Source organism: Phoca vitulina, unplaced genomic scaffold (assembly GCF_004348235.1).
Source record: "Phoca vitulina isolate PV1807 unplaced genomic scaffold, GSC_HSeal_1.0 scaffold45, whole genome shotgun sequence".
NCBI lineage: Eukaryota > Metazoa > Chordata > Mammalia > Carnivora > Phocidae > Phoca > Phoca vitulina.
Window position 1 is genome coordinate 11,000,036 of NW_022589748.1, and position 24,618 is coordinate 11,024,653.

The following is a 24,618-nucleotide window of genomic DNA, read 5'->3' on the forward strand; positions in this document are numbered from 1 at the left end:
ATCCCAGAACCCTGGGATCATGACCTGAGCCGAAGACAGACATTTAACCATCTGAGCCACCCAGGCGCCCCTCTCTGAGGATTTCTATCCCTGGTAACCCAGCCCAGTTTTACCCCTGGGATGTGCCTATTGCAAGCAGTGTTGTAGTGACCCCAGCTGCGATTTTCTCAGGTTTATAGCCAGGAGTGGAATCACCAGTCACTGAACACGCATGCCCCTGTCCACTCTCTCTTCAGTACCTGCCAGATTGCTAGCCAAAGTGACTGGACCTCAAGTGCTAGAGATTCTGGTTTCTTCTTCCCCAGCACTTAAGGTCGGGAGGAGATGGGAAAGACTACTCATTTTATTTATTTTATTTTTTAATTTTTTAATGATTTCATTTATTTATTTGGCAGAGAGAGCGAGAGAGCACAAGTGGGGGGGGGCGGAGAGGGAGAAGCAGACTCCCTGCTGAGCAGGGAGCCCGATGTGGGGCTCGATCCCAGGACCCTGAGATCATGACCTGAGCCGAAGGCAGATGCTTAACCGACTGAGCCCACCCAGGCGCCCCTAGAGACTACTCATTTTAAAAGATTTTGCGTGTCTTCTATGATGAGAGAATTATCCTTTTGATCAAAGGATCACTTCGCAAGTGGTCTTTTTTTTTGTTTTTTATTTTTATTTTTTGGCAATCTCTACACCCAACATGGGGCTCAAATTCATGACCCTGAGATCAAGAGTCACATGCTCCACTGACTGAGCCAGCCAGGCGCCCCTCCAAAGATTTTATTTTTAAGTCATCTTTACACGCAGTGTGGGGCTTGAACTCACAACCCCAAGATCAAGAGTCGCATGCCCCACTGACTAAGCCAGCCAGGTGCCGCCTCATAGGGTGGTCTTTTTAAACTCTCCTAAAAAAAAACCAAAAACAAAACAGAGCAAACAAACAAAAACTCTCCTAATTAAAAACCTTCAAAACTTGAGTGGGTCCTTACTCGCTGCCACATACCAACCTCGGTACTTTTCATGATCTCATTCATCCTCAGAGCGCCTACGAGGTAGGTGGTGGTATTATCCCCATTCCCCAGCACAGAAACGGGAGTTTGGGGTAGTGAACTTGCCCCAGACCTCACTGCCACCGAATGCAGAGCTGGGCGGAAGACCGGGTGCGCCTGACCTATGATGAGACCAGCGCTTCACACACTTGAACACACATGAGCCCGGGAGCTCGTGAAAACGCACGCGTGGGGCCAGCGTGAAGCTGTGGGGCGCGAGATGCTGCATTTCCAACAAGCTTCCGGGTGTTGCGATGAGGGCGCTGACCACCCTTGGAGGAGCAAGATGTGGTTCTTTTTCCGATAGCCTCACAGCTTCCCATCTCCCAACCCTTGTCATCCCTTCCGTAAGGCTCCCCCATGGCACTGACCATGTCCTTTTGTGTGCGTCCCAGCTCAGCCCGGGATAGGGGCCTGGCTCAGCACACTCTTCCGCCCATTGGTCTCTGTTTCCCCTACTAGACTGTAAGCTCCTTAGAAACAAATACTGTATCTTTTTTTTTTTTTTTTATTTTTGTGATGTTTATTTATTTTTTTTTTAATTTTTTATTGTTATGTTAATCCCCATACATTACATCATTAGTTTTAGATATAGTGTTCCATATTCATTGTTTGTGCATAACACCCAGTGCTCCATGCAGAGCATGCCCTCCTCAATACCCATCACCAGGCTAACCCATCCTCCCACCCCCCTCCCCTCTAGAACCCTCAGTTTGTTTTTCAGAGTCCATCGTCTCTCATGGTTCTTCTCCCCCTCCGATTTCCCCCCCTTCATTCTTCCCCTCCTGCTACATTCTTCTTCTTCTTTTTTTCTTTCTTAACATCTATTGCATTATTTGTTTCAGAGGTACAGATCTGAGATTCAACAGTCTTGCACAATTCACAGCGCTTACCAGAACACATACCCTCCCCAGTGTCCATCACCCAGTCACCCCATCCCTCCCACCCCACCCCCCACTCCAGCAACCCTCAGTTTGTTTCCTGAGATTAAGAATTCCTCATATCAGTGAGGTCATATGATACATGTCTTTCTCTGTTTGACTTATTTCGCTCAGCATAATACCCTCCAGTTCCATCCACGTCGTTGCAAATGGCAAGATCTCATTCCTTTTGATGGCTGCATAATATTCCATTGTATATATATACCACATCTTCTTTATCCATTCATCTGTTGATGGACATCTTGGCTCTTTCCACAGTTTGGCTATTGTGGACATTGCTGCTATAAACATCGGGGTGCACGTACCCCTTCGGGTCCCTACTTTTGTATCTTTGGGGTAAATACCCAGGAGTGCAATTGCTGGATCATATGGTAGCTCTATTTTCAACTTTTTGAGGAACCTCCATACTGTTTTCCAGAGTGGCTGCACCAGCTTGCATTCCCACCAACAGTGTAGGAGGGTTCCCCTTTCTCCGCATCCCCGCCAACATCTGTCATTTCCTGACTTGTTTTTTTTTTTTTATTTTTTTTATTTTTTTAAAGATTTTATTTATTTATTCATGAGAGACAGAGAGAGAGAGAGGCAGAGGGAGAAGCAGGCTCCCAAGGAGCAGAGAGCCCGATGCGGGACTCGATCCCAGGACCCTGGGATCATGACCTGAGCCGAAGGCAGACGCTTAACCATCTGAGCCACCCAGGCGCCCTTCCTGACTTAATACAAATACTGTATCTTGTTCTCAAGGATCCCTAGCTCGGTGCCTCTTAACCCCCATATCCACTCCATCGCCCACCCAACTCAGGTGCCCCAGATGGCTCTGAAAGGGGTTCACTTCCCTCTCTCTATCCCACCCCGGGCCAAGCCACCGCTGCTACCTGTAGCCTGGTCCAGTGCCACAGCCCCCTGGGGCCCCTCAATCCAAGTACAGTGCAGCCAGAGGGATCTTCTCAAATGCAAATCGGAGTTTATTTTTATTTTTTTTTTCAGATTTATTTATTTGAGAGAGAGAGTGCACACGCACAGGACAGGGATGGGCAGAGGGAGAGGGGGAGAGAGAGAGAGAGAGAGAATCTCAAGCAGACTACCAGCTGAGCACAGAGCCTGACATGAGGCTCAATCCCATGACCCTGAGATCACAACCTGAGCCGAAATCAAGAGACGCTTAACTGACTGAGCCACCCAGGCGCCCGCAAGTCAGATTTTAAAATGAAGGAAGCCCCTAACGTGCTAGGCCTGGGCCCAGGCTGGCCCCTGCCTGCTGCTGGGCTGGCGTCCCTCCCCTCACTCTTCTCCACACTGCCCTCCTTTCAGATTCTTGTGCTCATTGTGTTTCCTTCTGTGGCAGGGCCTTTGCACAGGCGGTCCACTGCCTCCCGGGAAGTCAGTGGTTGCCCCTCCCCCACATCTGAGGTCAAGGACCACTTCCTCAGTGAGATTCTCAACCTCCCTGACCCAGTCCAATGGTCCTGTTACCAGGTCCTTGTCATACCCGTAAGCCAGATGTCTTTTTTTGTGGCACTGGTCATAGGTGAACTATTTTTTCCCTAAGAAATTCCACATTTCCTCTTATGTCATAAACCACAGCAAGTAGAACAAAAGTTGGGCTCCAGTTTAAACCAATAGACCTGTACAGACATATTTATTTATCTGACCTTAAAGGAATTTTATTCAAGAGATCCATCAGATTGAAAAAAACACCTGTCCCCAGAGAAGAGCTAAATATTTTTCCCATCTGGCAAAACCAATTAGCATCAAAATATTTGCCTTCATTTCTTTTTTAAAAGATTTTATTTATTGGGCACCTGGGTGGCTCAGTTGGTTAAGCGTCTGCCTTCAGCTCAGGTCATGGTCCCAGGGTCCTGGGATCCAGCCCTGCTCAGGCTCCCCGCTCAGTGGAGAGCCTGCTTCTCCCTCTCCCTATGCCCCTGCCCCACCCCCCCGCCCCCCGACTCGTGCTCTCGCTCTCTCACTCTCGCTCTCTCTCAAATAAATGAATAATGAGAGAGAGCGAGAGTGAGAGAGTATAGGTGCGGGGAGCAGCAGAGGGAGAGGGAGAAACAGGCTCCCCGCCCAGCAGGGAGCTCCATGCAGGGCTCAATCCCAGGACCCTGGGATCATGACCTGAGCTGAAGGCAGACGCTTAACCGACTGAGCCACCCAGGCGCCCCGGAAGTATATTAATTTTATTTCGAGTGTACGGTTATTACTGCAGCTTGGAGATTGGAGCGGGGGGCACTAAAGAACCACTCCAAGCTATCCTTTGGTGCCAGGGCTCTGTGGTCTCGGAGTCCAGTCCCGCAGCTAGGAGAATCCCAGAGGAGACCACTAGAGGGCGCAAGGGCTTCAGTCTCCGTCGGAGGTGAGGAAAACCAGGTCCAGACGGAGCGTGTGGGGTCTGGGGCCCTCCCTGCAGGGTCCAGGGGGAAGCTCAGGAGTTGACAGGCAGCTGGCTTGGGGAATCCGAACCATAGGGACGGGGCCGTTCCAGAGGCCGCTGTTCAACGTCCATTCATTCAACGCTTCCTGCGCGTGTCCGAAGCCCAAACCCCACACCGAGGAAGGGTAATCGCCGAGAGCGAGAACTGATCGTTGGCATTTCTGGAGATAAACTACTTCCAGAACCTTTTACGATTCCATTATCTCGTTTGATCTCGTTTGATAAGAAGTGTGCCCAGTGGGAGCTGCAGATAAGCAAGCCGAGATTCGGAGGGCTGGGCGACTGCACCGGTTCATCGCGACTCCCTGCGGGAACGCAGGCGGAACGGGCGCGGGTCTGGGACCTTCCCCGGTTGCCCTGGCGACCGGCCGGCAGTCACGTGACGGGGGAGCCGGCGGCCGCCGCGCCTCAGTAGTCGGGCGGCGGTCACGTGTCGAGGGCTTGCCCGAGGTGGTGTCGGCCCCCGGGGCTCCGGCGTCACATGACCGGCTCCAGGACAACATGGCGGCGGCTGTAGTGCGGCGGCGGGGCTGAGCGACCGTGGTTGCAGCGGGCTCCTACCAGGGGTGAGGGGAGGCCCCAGCCTGGGCAGGGGGGGTCGGCCCTCCCCACCCCGCTCCTGTCCCCGGCGTCGCTCGCCGCGCGCTGTGTCTGCCGGGACGGGGAGGCATGACAGGCAGGGCCCGGGTTCCATCCCAGCCGTGCTCCGTGCTTCCGGGCAAGCACCTGCGGGCGTCTGGGCGCACCTCCCTCGCCTGGGTTCCCTCCATCCTCCTTTCTCCAGCCTCCTCCCCTCGCAGGTGGGATCGTCGGTAGGACCGGGGACCATGTCCGGGTCCGACACCGCGCCCTTCCTCAGCCAGGCGGATGACACGGACGACGGGCCCGTGCCCGGCACCCCGGGGTTACCGGGGTCCCTGGGGAACTCGAAGTCCGAGGATCCCGAGGTCCCGGACAGGGAGGGGCTGCAGCGCATCACCGGCTTGTCTGCGGGCCGTTCGGCTCTCATAGTGGCCGTGCTGTGCTACATCAACCTCCTCAACTACATGGACCGCTTCACGGTGGCTGGTACTGACTGCTGGGAGGGACGTCAGACTAGGGGAAGGGAGGGGGGGTCCCGGAGGTGGGGCTGCCTCGCCGAGCCCATCCCGAGTCTTCTTCCCAGGCGTTCTTCCAGACATTGAGCAGTTCTTCGACATCGGAGACAGCAGCTCTGGCCTCATCCAGACCGGTGAGTGGAGGTCCCTTTCGGGCACAGTAGCTTTTCTTCCTTTTCTGCCCCAAATGGGGTTACCTGCCGGCATGCTTGGGGCCTCGTTAATAGAGGTAGGGTGGCCAGACTTAGTGGAGCGGGGAGATGGCCCTTCTTCTGCTCTGGGCTGTCCTGCTCAGTTAGGATACCACATTTTAAAAGGCAGTCAGTTTAGTGTAATGGTTCAGACAGACCTGGGTTTAAATCTCAGCTTTCCACTTACTCAGTGTGATGTTAGGCAAGGCCCTCAATCTCTCTAAGCCTCACTTTCCTTGTCGGTGAGATGGAACCAGTAGTAACCCAGAGCACCTCAGAGGGCTGATGTGAGGATTATATGCAAATTAATTAATGCCTGTAAAGTGCATGGTACTGTGTAGGGAGCATGGTAGACACCCGATAAATAACGGCAGAAGGGGGTGTCTGGAATGGGGAGAGTTGAATTTTACTTGTTCGGAACCTTGGGATTTATGGGAAAGGCAAAGCCAAGGCCAAATCCTCTTTTCCTTCCTTTTTTCCTTCATTCACTTCTCGAACATTTCTGAGCACTTACTCTGCGCCAGGCGCTGGAGGAAGAGGTGATAACATGCACAGAACTTGGCCAAGACCTTTTACGCCCATCTAATCCTTCCATCAGCCAAAGAGTTGGTGGTGGTATTATTTTATAGAAAAAGTAGGTAGTACTGTCTACATTTTTATAGAGAAACTGAGGCTTAGAGAAGAGTTCAGGCTTGCCCAGAGTCACACAACAAGTGAGAGGAGAGGAGTTTGAGATAAGATCTCGAAGGGTTCTTTGCTCTGCCCCAGGCCAGAAAAAGGACCTCGAGGTATTTAAGGCAAAGTCTAGAGGAACGAGAATGGGATCGTAGATCAAGGTCTGCAAAGCTTTAAAAAGTTGTTGAGTTAGAGGAGAAGTGAGTCTTTGGCAATGCCATTCCCTTTTTCATTCAACACATGTTTACCGAGCACCTGTTTTGTGCAATGCCGTGTGTTCAGTGATGGAAACACAGCCGTGACCAATGCAGGCTAAGCCCGTGTCTTCGTGGAGCTGACAAGCTGACATTCCACTGGGAATGACAGGGCACCAGTCCTTAAAAACCTAAACTAGTAATGAGATTATTTTTTGGTAGGAGTATTTTGTAAAAGAAAACAGAGTAATTGTGATAAAGAGAGATTGAATACGTGGGGGTTGGGAAGGTATCTGAGCTGGAACCTGAAGGTTCTTTGACATTCGGGAGAGGAGAAGTGTTCCAGGCGGGAGGACAGTGGGTGCCAAAAGTCCGAAGATCATATTGGGCTTGGCAGTGGGGCCACTGGGATGCAGAGAAGGGAGAGTGGGTGAGCACAAGATTGGAGAGGTAGGAAGGGGCTAGATCAGGTAGTGCCTCGCGGGCCATGGTCCGGAGTTTGGATTTTGTTCTTGGCTGGATGGGAGGAAGTGACGGGTCAGCCATTCATTCCATGATGGAAGGTTTGAAAGATGCCAAAGATGGGGCTGGACTTCTCTGGCTGGAAGCTCTGGTAGTTTCAGGGTTGGGAGTTAATCCTGGCCCCCTTGCCCTCCCTGAGCTGGGGTCAGGGTGGGCCAGGGGTCCTGGGGCCGGGCTGTGACTCTCTGCTTCCCCTCAGTGTTCATCTCCAGTTACATGGTGTTGGCACCTGTGTTTGGCTACCTGGGTGACAGGTACAATCGGAAGTATCTCATGTGCGGGGGCATTGCCTTCTGGTCCCTGGTGACACTGGGGTCGTCCTTCATCCCCAGAGAGGTGAGGCCCCATGCTGGCTCCTGCTTCCGGCCCCCCCACTACCCATCAGTCTTCACTGCTGCTCTTTGGAGTCATTGCAGCCTGGGCCTGGGGAGCTTCTGCACCTCCCCGGGTCCGTGCCATCCTATATCCCCTGCTTGCCTGAGTTAATCTGCCTACCCCAGCCTCTCCCCTGTTCTTCTAGAATATTCTTTTGTCCCTCACCCCCTTTCCCCCGACCATTGACTCCTTCCACGCCACACCTCAGCACTCACAGTTCTGTACCACAGAAAGACCTTACCTGGACTGTCTGTTCTCCCTCTTCTCCTTCCTCATCAGACTTCCCACAAGACCCCCCTGACCCAGCTCCAGTCTGGGTGAAGGAGCAGCCAGGGAGAGGCTCTCACTTTGCTTGCACTTCCTCTCCTCCCACTCACCCTGGAACACTGCTGGCCAACCTGCCCCCACCACTCCATTGCCAAAGTCAACAGCGACCTTTTGGTTGCTAAATGTAGCTCCTACTTCCTAATCCTGCTCTTGCTAGATCTCCTAGGAGCCTTTGGCTCTATTGACCCCCTTCTTCCTTCCGGAAACTCTCTTCTGATTTCAGTGATGCCGCATATGCCACTCTTCTGGTTTTCCTCCTGCCTCCCTGGCTATTGCTTCTTCGCTGCGTTGCGCCCTCCTCTGTTCCTACTCTCTGCCCTGGAAGTCTGTCCCTAGCTGCAGGCACTGCATACGTACTCTCCTTGGGTGATCCTACCCTGTCCTTAGCCTCAGGTGTCTTTGGTAGACAAACCTCTGCCTAAGATCCTTATTCACCACCGGGGTGTCTTGGGTGATAGAAGTCAAGATTTATTTTGCACCTGCTGGGTGCAGCATGTTGACTAGAACTTGTATTGTCCAATCCTGGCGATAGTTATGTGAGCAAGTTATTATTTTCCCCCTTTTGCAGATGAGGAATCTGAGGCTCAGAGAGGTTAAGTTGCTTTCTCAAAGTCACAGCTAGTAAGTAGTGGAGCCAGGATTCAGGCTCAGGTCTGTCAAGCTCAGGCCTCCCCCGCCATCCCTGCCGCCTCTCCAGAGCTGGCTGGCGAGGGAGGCCGGGAGGCTTGCTGCAGCGTGGGGTGCCACCTCCCCCGTGTTTCGTTTCCCAGCGATTCTGGCTGCTCCTCCTGACCCGGGGCCTGGTGGGGGTTGGGGAGGCCAGTTACTCCACCATCGCGCCCACCCTCATCGCTGACCTCTTCGTGGCAGACCAGCGGAGCCGGATGCTCAGTGTGTTCTACTTTGCTATCCCGGTGGGCAGGTGAGTGGGCCTTGGACCTGGCGGGGGGCGGGGGGCAGGGCGCGGGAGGCAGAAGGACCTGGCGTGGGGCAGGACTGACCAGCTGTCCCCTCTCCTCTCCCATCCCCTTTCCCCAGTGGTCTGGGTTACATTGCAGGCTCCAAAGTCAAGGATGTGGCCGGGGACTGGCACTGGGCTCTGCGGGTGAGTGTGGACACAGCCTGGGGGAAGGTCAGCAATGTTCTCATTGATTCTCCCTTTCTTACCTTCAGATACCCCTCCCTTTTAAGGCAGCGTTCACTCTTCACTCTGCCAAGCCTGTGTAGGAAGCCTGGCTGCCCTCACCACGAAGCCATGTGCTAGACAGAACTCTTGGTTGTGGGAGACAGGCGCCCCGTAAAACTGTAAGCCCCCATATGGGACTCTGATGGCTCTTGTAATGGAGAGTCCCAGGGTGAGCTTCAGGTAAAGCTGGATCCAGGACTCCCACTTCATCACAGGAATTCAATCATCCTTTTTCTCAGCTCTACTTTCCTCTATTAATTTCATTCTCAAGCAAGTGAAAGCTGCATGCATTTATCTTCCCATTTAGAAACTTCGGCACCCTGGATCCTTGAGCAATAGTCCTGGATGGTATCTGATTAGATGAACGTGGGTCACATGCCCGGCACTGAATCAATCACGGAGGCCAGGGAGGTTAACGTGACTCTTGTCGGCCAAGTCTGGGCTACAAACCCCGCCCTGTTTGAACCGCATGGATTAAGAGAAGTGGGGGGAGTAATTTCCCAAAAGGAAATTAGGGTGCTGTTACCAAAGAGGGAGAAGTTAGGCTTGCAGAAACAGGCGCCCTTGGTGGCATTTGCCCCTCCCTCGGAATGCAGGCTCAGTGCGCGCCCGTGAGCAGATAGCTGCCGGGGATTTGAGGCCTTGGGGGCTGAGTTGCCTTTATACATCCTCACTTTCTCCCAGCCCCAGGGGTTCAGTGTGTCGCTGTCTGTGCCTGTCCTGAAGCCCACTCTTTCCCCAGGTGACTCCAGGTCTAGGGGTGGTGGCTGTTCTGCTGCTGTTCCTGGTAGTACGGGAGCCGCCAAGGGGAGCTGTGGAGCGCCACTCGGACTCCCCGCCCCTCAGCCCCACCTCCTGGTGGGCAGATCTGAGGGCTCTGGCAAGAAAGTGAGTTTAGTTCCATTCTAGCCCGACATCTGAGGTCCCCTGGGGGAGGCCCTGCTGTTGGGTTTGAGGTTTACAGGAGAGTGGTTGGTCTCTGTTTTCTGTCCGCTGGCTTGCCCCGCAAGGCCGGGCGTTCAGTCACCACTGCCCCCTTGTGGCAGCTGCTTGAATTACAGGCTCAGATCCGGGGGAGCCAAGACGGCTTCCATAGCTAGTGTCCTGACCTTACTAAAATAAGCCAGGGAGGGAGAGGAGAGGTCCCCTACCCTGACACCTCAGGAGTGTCAGTCTGACTTCCTCCCTCCCAACTGTCTGCAGTCCTAGTTTCATCCTCTCTTCCCTTGGCTTCACGGCTGTGGCCTTTGTCACGGGCTCCCTGGCTCTTTGGGCTCCTGCGTTCTTGCTGCGTTCCCGTGTGGTCTTGGGGGAGACCCCACCCTGCCTTCCTGGAGACTCCTGCTCTTCCTCTGACAGGTACCAGATGGGGGCGAGGCTAGGTGGCCTGCAGGTGGCAGGGGATGGAGTGGAGAGAGTCATTGATTCAGACTCAGGCTACTTCCTGTCCCAGTGTCAGTTTCCTGGGCTGGGAAATAGGTGATGGATGGGCTGATTTCTTCCTCCTGGAGTTCTATGACCCATGGGGTCCTGGATAGACCTGAGTTGTGCGGGTAGCTGGGATGGACCATCTTCTTCTCCAGGCTGTGGGGGTGAGGCGAGGGGGCTTTGCAGGCAGAGGGACTGGCCCCCATGCCCCTCCCCCTGCCCCCAGCCTCATCTTTGGGCTCATCACCTGCCTGACCGGGGTCCTGGGTGTGGGCCTGGGCGTGGAGATCAGCCGCCGCCTCCGCCGTTCCAACCCCCGGGCTGACCCACTGGTCTGTGCTGCTGGCCTCTTGGGCTCCGCGCCCTTCCTCTTCCTGTCCCTTGCCTGTGCCCGTGGTAGCATCGTGGCCACCTATGTGAGTAGCCAGCAGCTGGCAAAGGGGGTGTTCTGGGTCTGGCGTGCACTGGGGCAAGACTGGGGTCAACCAAGGTGGTGGTTTGGAGACAACTTGAACCAGAATGCCTGGTTTTGATTCTTAGTTCTGGCTCTTGCCAGCTGTGTGACATTGGGCAAGCAAGTTAACCTCTCTGTGCTCAGTTTCATCATCTGTCAAATAGGAATAATAGCTTTGTCTCACAGGGTGTTCTGAGGATTAAATTAAATGAGTGAATAGATGGGCCTAGTACGCAGTATACCCTCCATGTGTTCGCTCTTCTTGTGATGAGACAACCCCCCCACCCCCCCACCCCGGTCTTGCCCTCCAACCCCCCAGATTTTCATCTTTATTGGAGAGACACTGCTGTCCATGAACTGGGCCATTGTAGCTGACATCCTGTTGGTGAGTAAGTGGGTCACTGCAGGGTTGGCCCAAAGGCTGACGGGAGCAAGGAGTGGGGGCAGGAGGCCTCGCTTGCCTTCCTTGTAGCCTTCACCGCTTTTTCAAAACCCAATGGGTGACTGACTTCAGAGTCAGCCCCAGATGGGCCTATAGTCTGGGCCTTCACCCCACTCACATCCCTGAGCTGGGGTTCCCTCTGGCCCTGTCCTTGCGCTCTGCCCCCTCCTCTCCCCAGTACGTGGTGATCCCCACACGTCGTTCCACTGCCGAGGCCTTCCAGATTGTGCTGTCCCACCTGCTGGGCGATGCTGGGAGCCCCTACCTCATTGGCCTGGTGAGCACCACCCCTCGGGTGGGCCTGGGGTGGGGATCGGGGGACACTGCGTTCCTGGCACCGGCCCCCGGTCTGAGCTGGGGCTGCCTGAGCAGGAAGGGCTGACCTCAGTGAGGTGTCTGTGCTCTGTGCCAGGCCCCACTCCCCCCTCACCTTGGGCTGTCAGTCAGGCAGGCAGCGTTTTGTCTTTGCATGTTCCACAGTGAGGCCACGGGGCTTTCCCTAGTCCTCCAGACCACCCCTCTCTGCTGGTCCCTGACTTCTTTGTTCTTCTGGAGCTCGGGGGATCCCTCTCCGTGACTCATGCTCCTGACTTTCCTTTTCTTGTCTCCCTGCAGATCTCTGACCGCCTCCGCCGGAGCTGGCCACCCTCCTTCTTGTCCGAGTTCCGGGCCCTGCAGTTCTCGCTCATGCTCTGCGCCTTCGTCGGGGCTCTGGGTGGGGCCGCCTTCCTGGGCACCGCCATCTTCATTGAGGGGGACCGCCGGCGGGCCCAGCTGCATGTGCAGGGTCAGTGGGGCCTTCCCTTTGTCCACCCGTGGCTCCCCACCCGACTTCATGATACTACCTGCTTGTCCGTCTGTCCATCTGTCCCGGCCCGTGTCCTCGGCCTCTCTTAGCCCACAGCCCTTCCCGTGGTCAGCTTTGGGTCTGCCTGTCCACCGAGCTGACGTCCCACCGTGCCCCCAGGTCTGGTGGCTCTGCTGCCCCGTCCACTTTCCACTGCCTCTCGGTCCCCTCCCTGGCTTTGTGTCTCTCTGTCCATCCAGCCCTGGCTCTGACCTCTCCCCCCGGCAGGTCTGCTGCGTGAGGCAGGGCCCACAGACGACCGAATCGTGGTGCCCCAGCGAGGCCGCTCCACCCGGGTCCCCGTGTCCAGTGTGCTCATCTGAGGGGCGGTCGCTCGCCAGCCTGCATACCTACCACGGCTGGCCTGGGCCCACCCGGAAGGAGCCCAGGCCCAAATCCTCGGCCTGGCCCAGCTTCTAGGAGTGGCCTTGGGCCACGTTCCAGCTTCCACACACTACACAGACAGCAGCCAAGGGCGGGGGGGGGGGGGGGGGGGGGGGGGGGGGGGGGGGGGGCGGCGGGTCCAGGGGGGGGGTTCCCCTCCCCTGGAGCGGCCCCAGGGGCTTGGTGCTATTTGTAACTGAATAAAATTTGTAGCCAGAGCCCGAGTGCCTGCCTGAGTCTCTCTGGGTGTTACTGACCCCTGACTGGTAGGCTTCCGGGGATGCCCCCTCCCTAGGCACAGGACTCCCGGGGCTGTGGGTCGCTCCTGTGGGACCTTCGGCAAATCCCTGTCCTCCTGGGCCGGGCGAACAAGAGTGTGGAGGGAGCTAGCTCAGTGTGACCGTGAGTCACGCCCATGGTTCCCCTGGAGCCCGCCTCTCTTGGCAGGCCAGCCAGGGTAAGGTGGGGTGGGCACTGCCCCGCGCCCCCCCCCGCTCCGAATTCCCAGAGGCAGGGCCTCCCTCCTGGCTGCTGCCTGGAGCCGGGGCTTTGGAGGCTGTGGCTGTTGGCTGGCCTCTAAGTGTCTTGCCCTCCTTCTCCTGGTGGGAGTTGCTCCTTGTCCTGGAGGCCAGCAGACCCCTCGTGAGGGCCTTGGGGGTGGCTCCTCAGGCCTCTTCCTCCCCCTCCCCACTGGCTGGGTGGGGGTGGGAAGGGGGCGGGCGCAGCCAGCCGGGGCTGATGATTTCCTGCCCTCGCCGGGGCTCACCACAGCTTCCTGCCGCAGGCGGGCAGGAGCTGGGGAACGGCAGCCGCCTAGCCGAGGGGCAGGTAGGGCTGGGGCGCAGGGGCTGCGCAGGGGTGACCGGCGGCCCAGAGCCTGGCCGGACCGCTCTGGGATCCCCGGTCTTCCCCAGCCAGCGCTGACCCCCTGTGCCGTCCAGCAAGGGGAGGGGGCCCAGGGAGGGCCCAAGGAGGGCACAGCTGCCCCCCACCCAGACTTCCAGGCTGGTGCCCACTGGGCTCCCGCACCCCTGCTGGCCCAGCCCTCACGGTGCAGCGGCTTGGTCCTTGAGGGCGGGCAGCGGGCCCCAGCTCTCCCCGGCAGATGGAGGCCGTCGTCCTCATCCCCTGCGTGCTGGGTCTCCTGTTGCTGCCCCTGCTGGCTGTAGCCTTGTGCGTGCGCTGCCGGGAGCTGCCCGGTGAGTGGGGGCTGCCCGGGGCACGGCTGCAGGGGTCTCCGGCCCTCCTTGACCCCTCGCTCCCTCGTAGTCGTCCCTAACTCTGCCCTGCGTGCCTGGGACCCGAGGGCCCTGCACTCCCGCCCTCTCCCCTGTCACCCCTCGTCCTGCCTCACTGTCTTCTCTTCCCCAGGCTCTTATGATTATGACACTGCGGCCTCTGATAGGTGAGTGGCCCGTGGGCCCTGTGTGGTCCCGGGGACTGGGACGGGAGCTGGGGGCGTCTCCGGGCTCTGACCAAGCTGTGTCTCTCCTTCCAGCCTGACCCCAAGCAGCATCATGCTCAAACGGCCTCGTGAGTACAGAGGGTCCCCTCCCTCGGGCGTAGGGGAGAGGGTCCCTTGGCGTGTGAGAGAACGTGTGCCTTTGTTCAGGTCCCCCCGCCCCCCCAGTGGCTGCCCACATGGCCTTGACCTGAGCTGCGGACAGGGAGGGAGATGGGTCTCCTAGGGCCTGTCCAGGGCATGGGACGGTTCATGGGGTTAGTCTGTCCATGGAGGCCTCCGTGAGGACAGGGGCGAGATGTCAGGACTCATTCCTTGAGCTTGGTCCTGTGTCCTCAGCCACGGTCGTGCCCTGGCCATCAGCCACCTCCTATGCTCCTGTTACCTCCTACCCACCCCTGAGCCAGCCAGACCTGCTCCCTATCCCGTAAGTAGCATCCCCACTTCCAAATTCCCCCTCTTTTCCCCCTCACCTCTGTAGATTGGCGGGGGGGGGGGGTCTCTTTCCCGGTTGCAACCCCTGTTGCCCCAGAGCCCCACCCAGGCCTGACCTCTGACCTTTGACTGCCAGGAGGTCCCCACAGCCCCACCGCATGCCATCTTCCCGGCCGGACTCAGATGGTGGTAAGTGCGGAGCCAGGGCTCAGAGGGCTGGGGCTGGGCAGGGGATGGATCCCACCCGAGCTGACCCAGCTTCCCTCTTGCTCGCTCTCCGAAGCCAACAGTGTGGCAAGCTACGAGAACGAGGGTGCGTCTGGGGCCCTGGGTGCCCTGCTTGCAGGCAGGCTGGGGCCAGGCCCCGCTGATCGCCGTGTCGCTACCCCAGAGCCCGCCTGTGAGGACGAGGACGAGGAGGAGGACTATCACAATGAGGGCTACCTGTGAGTGGCCAGGCCGGGGCGGGGGGTCGGAGGGCTGGAGGCCGTGGCCCGGGGGCCCTCGCTGACCCGCCCCCCGACTGCCCCTCAGGGTGGTGCTTCCCGACAGCACGCCAGCCAGCAGCAGTGCTGTCCCACCCGCTCCTGTGCCCAGCAACCCCGGCCTCCGAGACAGCGCCTTCTCCAGTGAGCTGGCCATTCCCGACTCTGGGCGTGACCCCTCCGTGCTTCCCTGTCCCGTGATTCCCCTGACGCTCGCCGCCCCCCGCACCGTCTCTCCTCTCTCTCTCTCCAACACCTATCCCTCAGGGTGGACTTCTGCTCGGCTCCTCTGAGTTCCTCACTTTTTCTGGCCTCTTTCCTGTTCCATTGTCTTTCCCTTTTATTGCCTGCGTGCTTTCTTTGACTTCACTCTTCTCTTGGACTCTCTTCTCTTGTCTCTCCCACTGGAAGCTCTTTCTTGGTCTCTGGTGTTCCTTTCTCATAGTCTCCTGTCTGGTTTCATGGAGGCCGCGTCAGCTTGTCGCTCTCCAAGGACATTGATTATAGCCACTCTTCTGTGGGGGCGGCGGGGGGGGGGGGGGGGTTTGGGAAGTTTTCTTCTGCTTCCGGCATCATTTCGGTTTCCTTTGAGCTGCTTTTTTCCCTTCGTGTTGGTCTCACGCTGCCTGTTAGAGGCTGCCTTCCGTGTCTGGTTTTCCGTCCCTGTCCTTGTTCTCCGTACCTGTTCCACCCTGGCTTCCTCTGCCCGCGTGGGTGCCCACTGGCATCTGTGCTAGCGCTTCTTTTCATTCATGGACTCATCGTCCCTCCCTCCAGCTCAGGAGGCAGCATCAGGGTAAGAGCCGACGTTGTCGGGGGCCGACCACCTGCCCTCCTAAGAGCTCTTCGTGTGTTAACTTATTAAACCCCACGATGCCTGGGTGCTGTTGAGCCCATCTCTCCCCCTCCTGCGCCTCGGTTGTCCCGATTGTACGACAGGAGGGATCATTTATTTAACAGACACTTGGCAGCACTTACCGTAGGACAGGCCCCGTTTCGATACTCTCTGTGTTAGTTCTCACAACAGCCCTGGGAGGCGGGGGCCGTTGCCCACCCTCTCTTCCTGATGAGAACACCAAGGCCCAGAGGCGTTAGGTATCTCGTGTGAGGTTACATGACTGTGAGCGCCGGAGCCGGACTTGAACCTGGGCCCTCTGGCTCCAAAGCCTGCCTCATCCACGACCTCCCTCGTGGAGAAACAAGTGTGCATTAAAGGCCAAGATGGCACCCATGGCGACAGGTGCTGAGAGGGCCAGGGGGGCAACAGCACCTGGGACTCGCGGTGCCACCCCGAGCCTCGGCGCCGAGCTGCTCTCCGGGGGGACACGCCGGGGCCTGCCGTCCGCCCTCTCCCACAGTCCCACTCCCTCTCATCAGCTCTGGCCAGGTTGCCCTACTTCGTGCTGTCACCAAGGCCTCTGTGGGCCCCCCTGGGGCTGGCTGTGGGGCGGCCTCTGGGATCTGTGGGGGGGGTGGTTTGGGGCTGGGACGCCGTGGGGGTCTGTGCTCGGGGGGGCCCTGGGTGACAGTGCTGGGGGCCCTGCTTCTCCTACAGTGGAGTCGGGGGAGGATTATGTGAACGTCCTCGAGAGTGAGGAGAGTGCAGACGTGTCTCTGGGTGAGTGGCCGGTGCCCGCTGGGGTCCCCCCCTTCCCTCCCTCACCCTGCTGTGGCCCTCTTTCTGAGTGTCCTGCTCTCTTCACCCTCCACGTGGCCGCCCCCCCTTCTGCTCTGCCCCCTGCAGATGGGAGCCGGGAGTATGTGAACGTGTCCCAGGAGCTGCCGCCCATGGCTAGGACCGAGCCTGGTGTGTGCTGGGCTGGGGGAGGGGATGGGGGGGCGGGGGCGGCAGAAGCTCTGGGAGCCCGCCAGGGGGTGGGGGGAAGGGGGGACCGGGACAGTCTGTGAGCTGAAGACCTCCCTCCCTCCCCTCCCAGCCATCCTGAGCTCCCAGAAGGTGGATGATGAGGACGACGACGAGGAAGAGGGAGCTCCAGATTATGAGAATCTGTAGGGGCTTAACTGAGGGTCCGGTGAGAGGCCCCGCCCGCCCCGCCCTGCCCCCCCCCCTCAGCCCTATCCTCCGACTCCTTCGGGGAGCCCTCTGAGCCCCGCTGACCTCCTGACTTCGCAACCCCTCCCTTCCCCTGCCCTGTTGTTTCAGCGTGAAGCCATGCCTGTCCTGGAACCAACCTCTCCTGGGAGCCCTGAGCTGGGCAGCCGGCAGGGCTCTGGGGGGTCCCAGTGGCAGCCCGCCCTGACTGCAGCCTGAGATCAGTCTGAGACTCTCCCCCCTAACTTATTGTCACTTTGGGGTCCAGCCTGTGTGCCCCCAACACTGCACCTTCTGACGCAGCCTGAGAATGAACTACCCCAGCCCCAGCCCTATTCTGCAGTAGAATAAAGGCTGACGTGGTCTGTAGCGCTCTTGCCTTTGGGGGGCCTGGTGGGTGGGAGTCCGTGTGGGGGCGCTGTGCCCGAGTGCCCGTGTGGGAGTGTGTGTGTGCACGAGCCTGTGTGTGTGTCTGGGGGTCTCCATCCCCCACCCCGGGGCCGCTGCGCTCTGGAAGGTCCTGACCCAGTACTGGGAGTGGCCGAATGGTGGCAGGGACACGGCTCTGGCCGTGAGGCATTTCCGACCCAGGCTGCCACTTCTGGGCTTTGGTGCATCCCCCCATGAGACAGTCCACGGACGCAGCTGGGATGATGGGGGGGCAGGGCCGGGGGGAGCCCCGGGTGCCGTGTGGATGCCTAGAGCTTACCCCCCCCCCCCCCCCCCCCCGTTTCTCCCTCTTTAAAACAAGGGGACGGACTGGACCCTGGGCAACTGAAAGGTAATGTGCAGTGCAGCCATCCTGACCTTGGTGTGCAGATGACTCCCTTGGAGGTCTGGCTAAAATGCAGATTCCGAATGAGTAGGTCTGGGATGGGGCCTGAGAGTCTGCGTTTCAAAGGAGCTACCAGAGGCTTCTGACAGCTCTGTTCCGAGAACCACACTCTGAGCAGCTTCTGGTGGATGCCTCGGTCACTGTGACTGGCTCTGCTCTGGGCACGTAACCTAAACCCGGGCCCCTGAGGACCGGCCCTGGGATTTGGGCAGGAAGTGTCTGGAAGGCGAAGCTCTTCTTGTTCATGGCAGTTGGTAAACTGGACGAATATATTCCTAGAGCCCCTACTTGGAGAGCCTGCCCGAGAATGAAGGCGATGTGGAGGGCAGAATGGTCCAGAGGCGGATAGGGCCAGCTTCCCGTTGGAGTCCGAATTCCTGGATCCAGGCACACCTGAAGCGAGAAACCCCCTCCAGCTTCCCAGTTACGTGGGCCAATAAATTCCCAGTTGTCTTCAACCGGCTTGACTTGGGGTTTCTGTTGCATACAACAAAGTAGCCCAGAGTAATGCACAGAGTTGTCGGCGTCCTCTGTGGGCTTCAAAGGCAATAGTAACTTCTTCAAGCACCTGCCATGTTTCCATGCTTATCTCGTTTAATCACTGCCATTCCCCTCTGAGCAGTTTACTGGGGGTATCCCTATTCACAGGTGGGGAAACGGGCCCAGAGAGAAGCGATTTGCCCAAAGGCACACAGCCAAAGTGGTAAATCCGGGATTCCATCCGCAGCTGTTGGCCTCTGGAGTCCCTGCTGCCAAGGTCCTTGCTCTGGCTGGTTGTCCAAAGCGCCGGCTGCTCTCCAAGGGAGGCTAGTAAGGGGCCCGACTGGAGAGGTGGGGGAGGGAGGCCCGGGGAGAGGGCTGGATGGGCTGGACGTCAGTGGGCAGAGATTATTTGCAAGAAACAGACAAGGGAAGAGGCACCTTTGTGTCTGGGCCGAGGAGCAGAAAGTTTATCAAAAGGTATGTTGGCACAAGCACCTTGGAGAACAATCTAGCAGCATCAGCAGGGCTGGAGATGGTGGGTCCCTTTACCTAGCAAATTCCTGGGTATAAACCCTGAGTGAGTAGCCCGCGGACTGAGGGGGCGGGTACCAGAGGCTGGGGCGGCCTTGGCCTTGCGATGGTGATGGGCAAGGGCAGACAGAGGCCATCACTGGGAGACTGGGTGGAGCACTTATAGCCTGGTCACACTGTGGGTGGATGCACCCCAGCAGGTAAAAATGAGCGCGCTGGGGCAGCACCTGTCAGTGCGGATAAACATCACCAAGAGAATATGGAGTGAGAACAGGAAAACAAGTTGTTTTATTTATATGAAGTTGAAAACCTGAAAACGGGTATATCTGGTTCAGGGATACACACGTATGCAAGACAGGCAAAGCAACGAGGAATGCCAAGTCCAGGGGAGAGGCAACCAGGCGGCCGAGTGTGCGGAATGATTGGGAAGGCATTCAGGAAGGCCTCAGTGATAAGTACTGTCTTACTCTTAAGCAGGGTTGGGTTTGCAACTGTTTGAAATATTATTCTCTTAAGTGTTTGCATATCTGAGCGATTTCATAATAGAGGCCGAGGCCCAAGGAGGGAATGGGGTGGGGGGGTTAGGGTAGTTTTAAGAGACAGTAAACAGGCTGAGAGTCACGGATCTGTCTGGGCCAAGCAGGTGAGTTGCATATGATGTTCCAGCCTCAGGGGCAGCATATGCAAAGGCCCTGAGGTGGAAGCAGAGAGGAGGCTGTTGGGAATATGTACAGGAAAGGTGGTGGTAGGCTGGCTAAAGAAGGAGGGACAATGGAGAGAGGTGGTAGAATGAGATCCTTGAGAGGCCGAAGCAAGGGGCGTGGTGACAGCCCTGCATTGTGAGGCATGGGGAAGTCCAAGGTGACTCTGGTCCTTTTCTTGGTGGACTGGGGGTAGGGGCATTCCCTGAAGCACGAAGCAGCTTCCCATTTTTGCTTCTTGGACCAGAAAGAACATGTGGCTTTGCTTCCACCAGTCGATGAGCCAGGCAGGACAGACAGTCAATGCAATGATGTCTATGAGGTCGGGGCTGGGGTATCTGAGCCCACTGGGGTGGCCAGTGGAAAGAATCCCCTTGAAGCTGGGGAGCAGAAATACATTTTTTTTTCTTGAAGTCTGTTGTCGGAGGAAAGGTCGATGTAGTGATAAGAGAGAGTGTTCTCTGGAATCGCTGGGGGAGACATCTGGGTGCTTCTAGAAGCCACCAGTAGGCAACAGCTCTCTTGATTTGGGTTCTCTCAGAGGCAGTCCTTGAGGTGAGAGTCCTAGTGCAAGTGGTTTATTTGGGAGGTGGTCCCAAAACACTGGCAGAGGAGTAGGGGAGTGAGACAGGAAGAAGCAGGCGTCCAACAAGGGTGCATTATAAAGCCAGTTACTACTGGGCCCTGGGGCACGGTCCTGTGACAGCACGCTGGGAGTCAGCGAGAGCCTGCGGGTGACCCCAGAGCACGTGGGTGTGGGCCAGGCCGTCCTGGGGAGGGAGCGGGGTACTTCCACATCTCTGCCCAGCAGTCGCCACCTAATTCTCCGGAACTTCTGGCTCCCGGTGGCCAAAGCAAGCCTTGAGCCAACGAAGGCAGGTGTCGGCAGCCACTCGGGCCAGGACTCACTGACAGTGACGGCTTGGGCTCTTCGTGCTGTTCAGTGTTGTTTTTCCCCAAACGCATCTTGTGGCCTCTGAGTCCTGGGGGAAGCTTCTCGAGAAAGAATTCCGTGGTCGGGAGCGCCAGCGCCGCGGAAAAGCAGCGTTCTCTCATTCCCCCTTGCAGAGACGAAACGCGCAGTAGGAAGTTCATGGCTCGGGAGAGATCCTGGGATAAAATAATCTGTTTCTCTTTGCCTAATCTGGGATTTCCCGAACTTCTTTGACTTCGGGGGAAAAAAAAAGTTATTATTAGCAATCTGCAGACCATCTTATAACCTCTATAGAGGGCTTTTTTTTGTTTTGTTTTAAGAAATACTGTTAAATTGTCTTTTTTTTTTTTTAAGATTTTATTTATTTATCAGAGAGAGAGAGACAGAGGCAGGCAGAGGGAGAAGCAGGCTACTTGCTGAGCAAGGAGCCCGATGTGGGACTCGATCCCAGGACCCTGGGGTCATGACCCGAGCCGAAGGCAGACGCTAAACCGACTGAGCCACCCAGGCATCCCGAGGGCATTTTTTGTTTCCGTCTTCCTAGCATCCATTCCTTCTCCTTCCAATGCCGCGCCGCCATTGGATTTGCTTTGGGCAATGTTCCCGCGCCTCCGCGGGGCTGCGGGCTTGGATGCGCACGGGACCCAGGATGGCCAACCGTTATCTCCCACCCCCTGGCCCAGTGATTGGTTGATACTGGAACACGTGACCCAATTCAGGCCAATGAGACACGTTCCTGAGACTTTGGGTGGAACTCCTGGCAAAGAGAAGCTCTTCGGGCCCGGGCGTGCGGCCGAGGGGGTGGTCCCCGCTTGCAGGGTTTGCAGGCTTCCGTTGTGCAAACCTGTGCGTGAAGGCACCGCAGAGGCAAGCGGAGGACACAAATGGAAATAGAAAAGTTGAGTTCTGATAGCCCGTCTAAGCACCCAGATCAGTGTTCCTGAAGCCATTACTTCTTGAAGAGCCAATCGACTTTTTTATGTGTGTGCTTAGGCTAATTTGAGCCAGGCTGCTTGTCACTTGCAGAAGAAAGATTTCTGACATCACGGCTGCTGTCATGTCCACCAAATCGTGACCACCATCAGGCCACCCTGGTCTAATGATGAGTACCTAGTAACCCATGTGAGAAAACTCCAGACTCACCTGTTCCCTCACCCTCCACCTCTTCTAACTGCTTCTCAGAGACACCCCAGAGAAGACTTTAAGGCAGGTGGCCCATCTGTCCCAGGCACCCCTCCCTCGTGCGTGCCCCGCATCCCATTTCCCCCTCTTTGATCCCCTCAGGAAAATCTCTCCAGGTTTTCCTTACTTCTGCTTTGTTTACTTGGTATTCTTAGGCTCGGAGCTGATGAGCAATGATTCCAGAAAGAGGACCACGTTTGGTGGCAAGCGCACTGGAATACAAGCGAGGAGACTTCATTTTAGTCCCGACTCCGCCACTAGATTTCTGAACTTTGGGGACCTTTGAGGATGTTGGACCTCAGTTGTAAAACCTTCTCATTCTGAGGTCCGTAGCCCCAAAAGGTGTCCCCGGAAGTAGAAGGATGGGATCCCTGGTTGCTGAGAAGGTAGGAAATGATCAGGGGTGGCTGGAGTCAGAGGCCTGAATATTATCACCACCTTCTAGTTTCTCTTCAGCCCTCCTTTCTCTAGTGCCTCCGTTTGTAGGCTCCCGTTGTGTGGTCACGTGACAGTCCTAGCCACTCCAGAGACCACGTGCTTCTGCGTTCCTAGCCTGGGGAGCACACTGTCTGAGCATCTCCAGCAAAAGCCCCGCACTACTCTACCTGCCCTAGCTTGGGGCACGTGCTCCCTGAACCAGCTGCTGGCCGGGACAATGCCGTGTGCTGCCTGACTTAGGCCTGTGTCATACACTGCACCCCCAATTCTGAGGGACTGGAGATGGGAAGGCTCCCAAGCTTAGGGGCTGTTGCTGATAGAAAGGAGGATGGCTGTTGAGATGCACTGTGTCACACTCATTTCAGTGAGTCTCACTACGCTCCTGTCTATGTAAGGTAGGAGCCCTCCTTGCAGAAAAGAAAACAGGTTCAGGGAGGTTAAGTGATTTGCTTAAGGTCACACAGCACATTCCAAATTTATTTATGGAAGCACAGCCTACTTTGGGGTGGGGGAAGGGAGGCTATGTTCTGGTTAAATGTTAGACTTTTACCAAAAGGAGAAAACAAAGAGGCAAACCAAAAGAGAAATTCCACAGAGAGTAAATTGTGCTCTGCACAGGGACTTTTGCGAGAACTCTGGGAAATAAGGCGCGCGCTCTCTCTCTCTCTGTCTTCTGGGACCAGCCAACAGGGAGGACATGAGCCTGGAGCCGCCAAAGGCCACCACGGGAAGGGCGCCCAAGAGAGAGAAGACAGAACAGAGGTGAGCAGTGCCATGCCAGGGAGACAGGTTCTTGGGAATGTGGGTTGAGGTCCTGGATCCATTTGTGCCTGAAACTGGATCCACCCAAGAACTGTTCAGTTATTTGAGTTTATTAACACCCTTCCTTCACTTGGCTCAGCTCCATCCAGCTGGGTTTCTGTCATTTGCAAATGAAAGGGCCCTGACTCATCTAGACAGGATGCTGTGGAGCATCAACTTCAACAGGCCCACCTTCAGGCACCTACATATGTCATGCCGTGCCACACACTTGACACATGTTTGACCTTCACCGTGGCCCTGCGTACGTTCTTCTCATGACCACCCTTGGACAAATGAGGAAGCTGAGGCTCACAGAGGGCAGGTGGCCAGACCAAGCAGGGTGTTGGCACTCCCTCCCTGAGCAGCCAGGCCACCCCTGCTCCCAAGTGCCTCTTCTGTGCCCACGAGGTCCCTCCACAGGCCTCAGCCCCCCTCTGTCCCTGAGCAGGGTGGGCAGCTGAGTCCACTCAGAGCACACCAGCTGGACGTCTCCAGGGCTTGCTGGCTCTGGGGCTGCAGGGGCTGGGCCTGAACACAGTCCCTTTTCTCGAGGACACAGGGCTTCATGAGCCCAGTGGGTGGACGCGTGCAGCCCCGTGGGGGCTCCAAGAAAGAGGGGGAAGTGGGGCTTCTGGTCTCCTTCCCCTGGGCCCCTCTGGCCTACGTGTTCGGGTCCCTGTCCCCGGCTGCCTCCCTGTACACCTGAGTGGGTCTCTGAGCTTTCCTCACCCTCTCCCACCTGGCTTCCACACTCACCACTTTCCTTTCTGTTTCCGGATGCCCCCAACACCTCGTGCCTCCCACCCGACACCGACTGACTCCCTCTCCCACTTGCCACTTTCAGTTTTGCCTCAGCCTCAGACTCTTGGCCTCCGCTCATGTCTCCCTGTGGGTCTGTGTCTGCGGCACCCCTCCCCTTTCTGGCTCTCTCTCTCCACCTGTGTCTCCCCATCTCTGCCTGTCTCCCTCTGTTGCTCATCTGTCTTGGAAGCGCTGTCTCTCATCTGTCTCTCTGCCTTGTCTCTCTGTCTCTGTGCGGCTCTCTGTCTCCGATCGTCTCTCTCCTCTCTGTGTCTCTGTCTCTCTCATCTCTCTGTGGCTGTCTCTCTCTGTGATCTCTCTCTCGTTCTCTGTCTCCCTCCTCCTCTCCCTGCCCCTCCCTCCCCACATCCTGAGTTGTCTTTGGGGAACCGGAAATTTGGGGGATTAGAGAGATACTGGGAGGCTCAGCTGCTGCGGCCTAGAGATAATGCGTGTGTGGGGGGGCTGGGGCTGGATGGGGGTGGGGGAGCCCAGAACCCCCTGCGTCTTCCTCCTACCCTCTGTGTGGTGCACACAGAGACAGAGGAATTATGTCCCCTTTTTGGGCCTCAGTGCCCCCTTCTGTGGACTGGGCCTGATGAGCAAGCTCCCTCACAGGGTTGGTGCGAGAAGTCAATCAAGCAGCCTGGCCAGAGCAGGGAGGGGCTCAGGGGGCTTGGGGATGAGCGACAGGAGGGAGGGCATGTGCAGGGGAGCCTGAGGGTGAGGCTGGCCGGGGCTGAGAGGGGCTGAGAGGGGCTGAGAGGGGCTGAGAGGGGCTGAGAGGGGCTGAGAGCAGGGAGGCTCCCAGGTGCTCCTGAGCCCGTCCCTTCCCCTCCCTGCACCTCATTCTCTCCCATCTCTACGGGGTGGGGGCGGGGAGCTTCTGTGTTTAACTGCTTTAATCCTCACGACGCCCCTGTGAGGTGGGTACTGTTACCAACTT

The 24,618-nt window shown here is 57.2% G+C and overlaps 2 protein-coding genes across 5 annotated transcripts; both read left to right on the forward strand.

Moving 5' to 3' along the window:
- The first annotated feature begins 4,857 nt into the window (after positions 1-4,857).
- SPNS1 (sphingolipid transporter 1 (putative)) lies at positions 4,858-12,622 on the forward strand. Of its 4 annotated transcripts, none has more exons than XM_032431023.1 (13): positions 4,858-4,975; positions 5,194-5,477; positions 5,575-5,640; positions 7,288-7,424; positions 8,561-8,712; positions 8,829-8,895; positions 9,719-9,864; positions 10,180-10,335; positions 10,631-10,820; positions 11,178-11,243; positions 11,479-11,577; positions 11,916-12,087; positions 12,376-12,622. In XM_032431023.1, the coding sequence occupies exons 2-13, from the start codon at positions 5,237-5,239 to the stop codon at positions 12,468-12,470; spliced, it is 1,587 nt and encodes a 528-aa protein (XP_032286914.1). In that variant the 5' UTR covers positions 4,858-4,975; positions 5,194-5,236; the 3' UTR covers positions 12,471-12,622. The 4 variants fall into 4 exon arrangements, with proteins under 4 accessions (XP_032286914.1, XP_032286913.1, XP_032286912.1 ...); XM_032431021.1 differs by having other exon boundaries at positions 4,859-4,975; positions 5,210-5,477; XM_032431024.1 differs by having other exon boundaries at positions 4,900-4,975; positions 5,273-5,477.
- A 733-nt stretch (positions 12,623-13,355) lies between these two features.
- LAT (linker for activation of T cells) lies at positions 13,356-17,295 on the forward strand. Its single transcript, XM_032430688.1, has 11 exons — positions 13,356-13,730; positions 13,903-13,936; positions 14,030-14,064; positions 14,333-14,420; positions 14,565-14,617; positions 14,712-14,874; positions 14,963-15,057; positions 16,469-16,531; positions 16,658-16,720; positions 16,851-16,946; positions 17,078-17,295. Exons 1-10 carry the CDS (start codon positions 13,637-13,639, stop codon positions 16,925-16,927), a joined length of 765 nt encoding a protein of 254 aa, XP_032286579.1. The 5' UTR covers positions 13,356-13,636; the 3' UTR covers positions 16,928-16,946; positions 17,078-17,295.
- Positions 17,296-24,618: the final 7,323 nt, after the last annotated feature.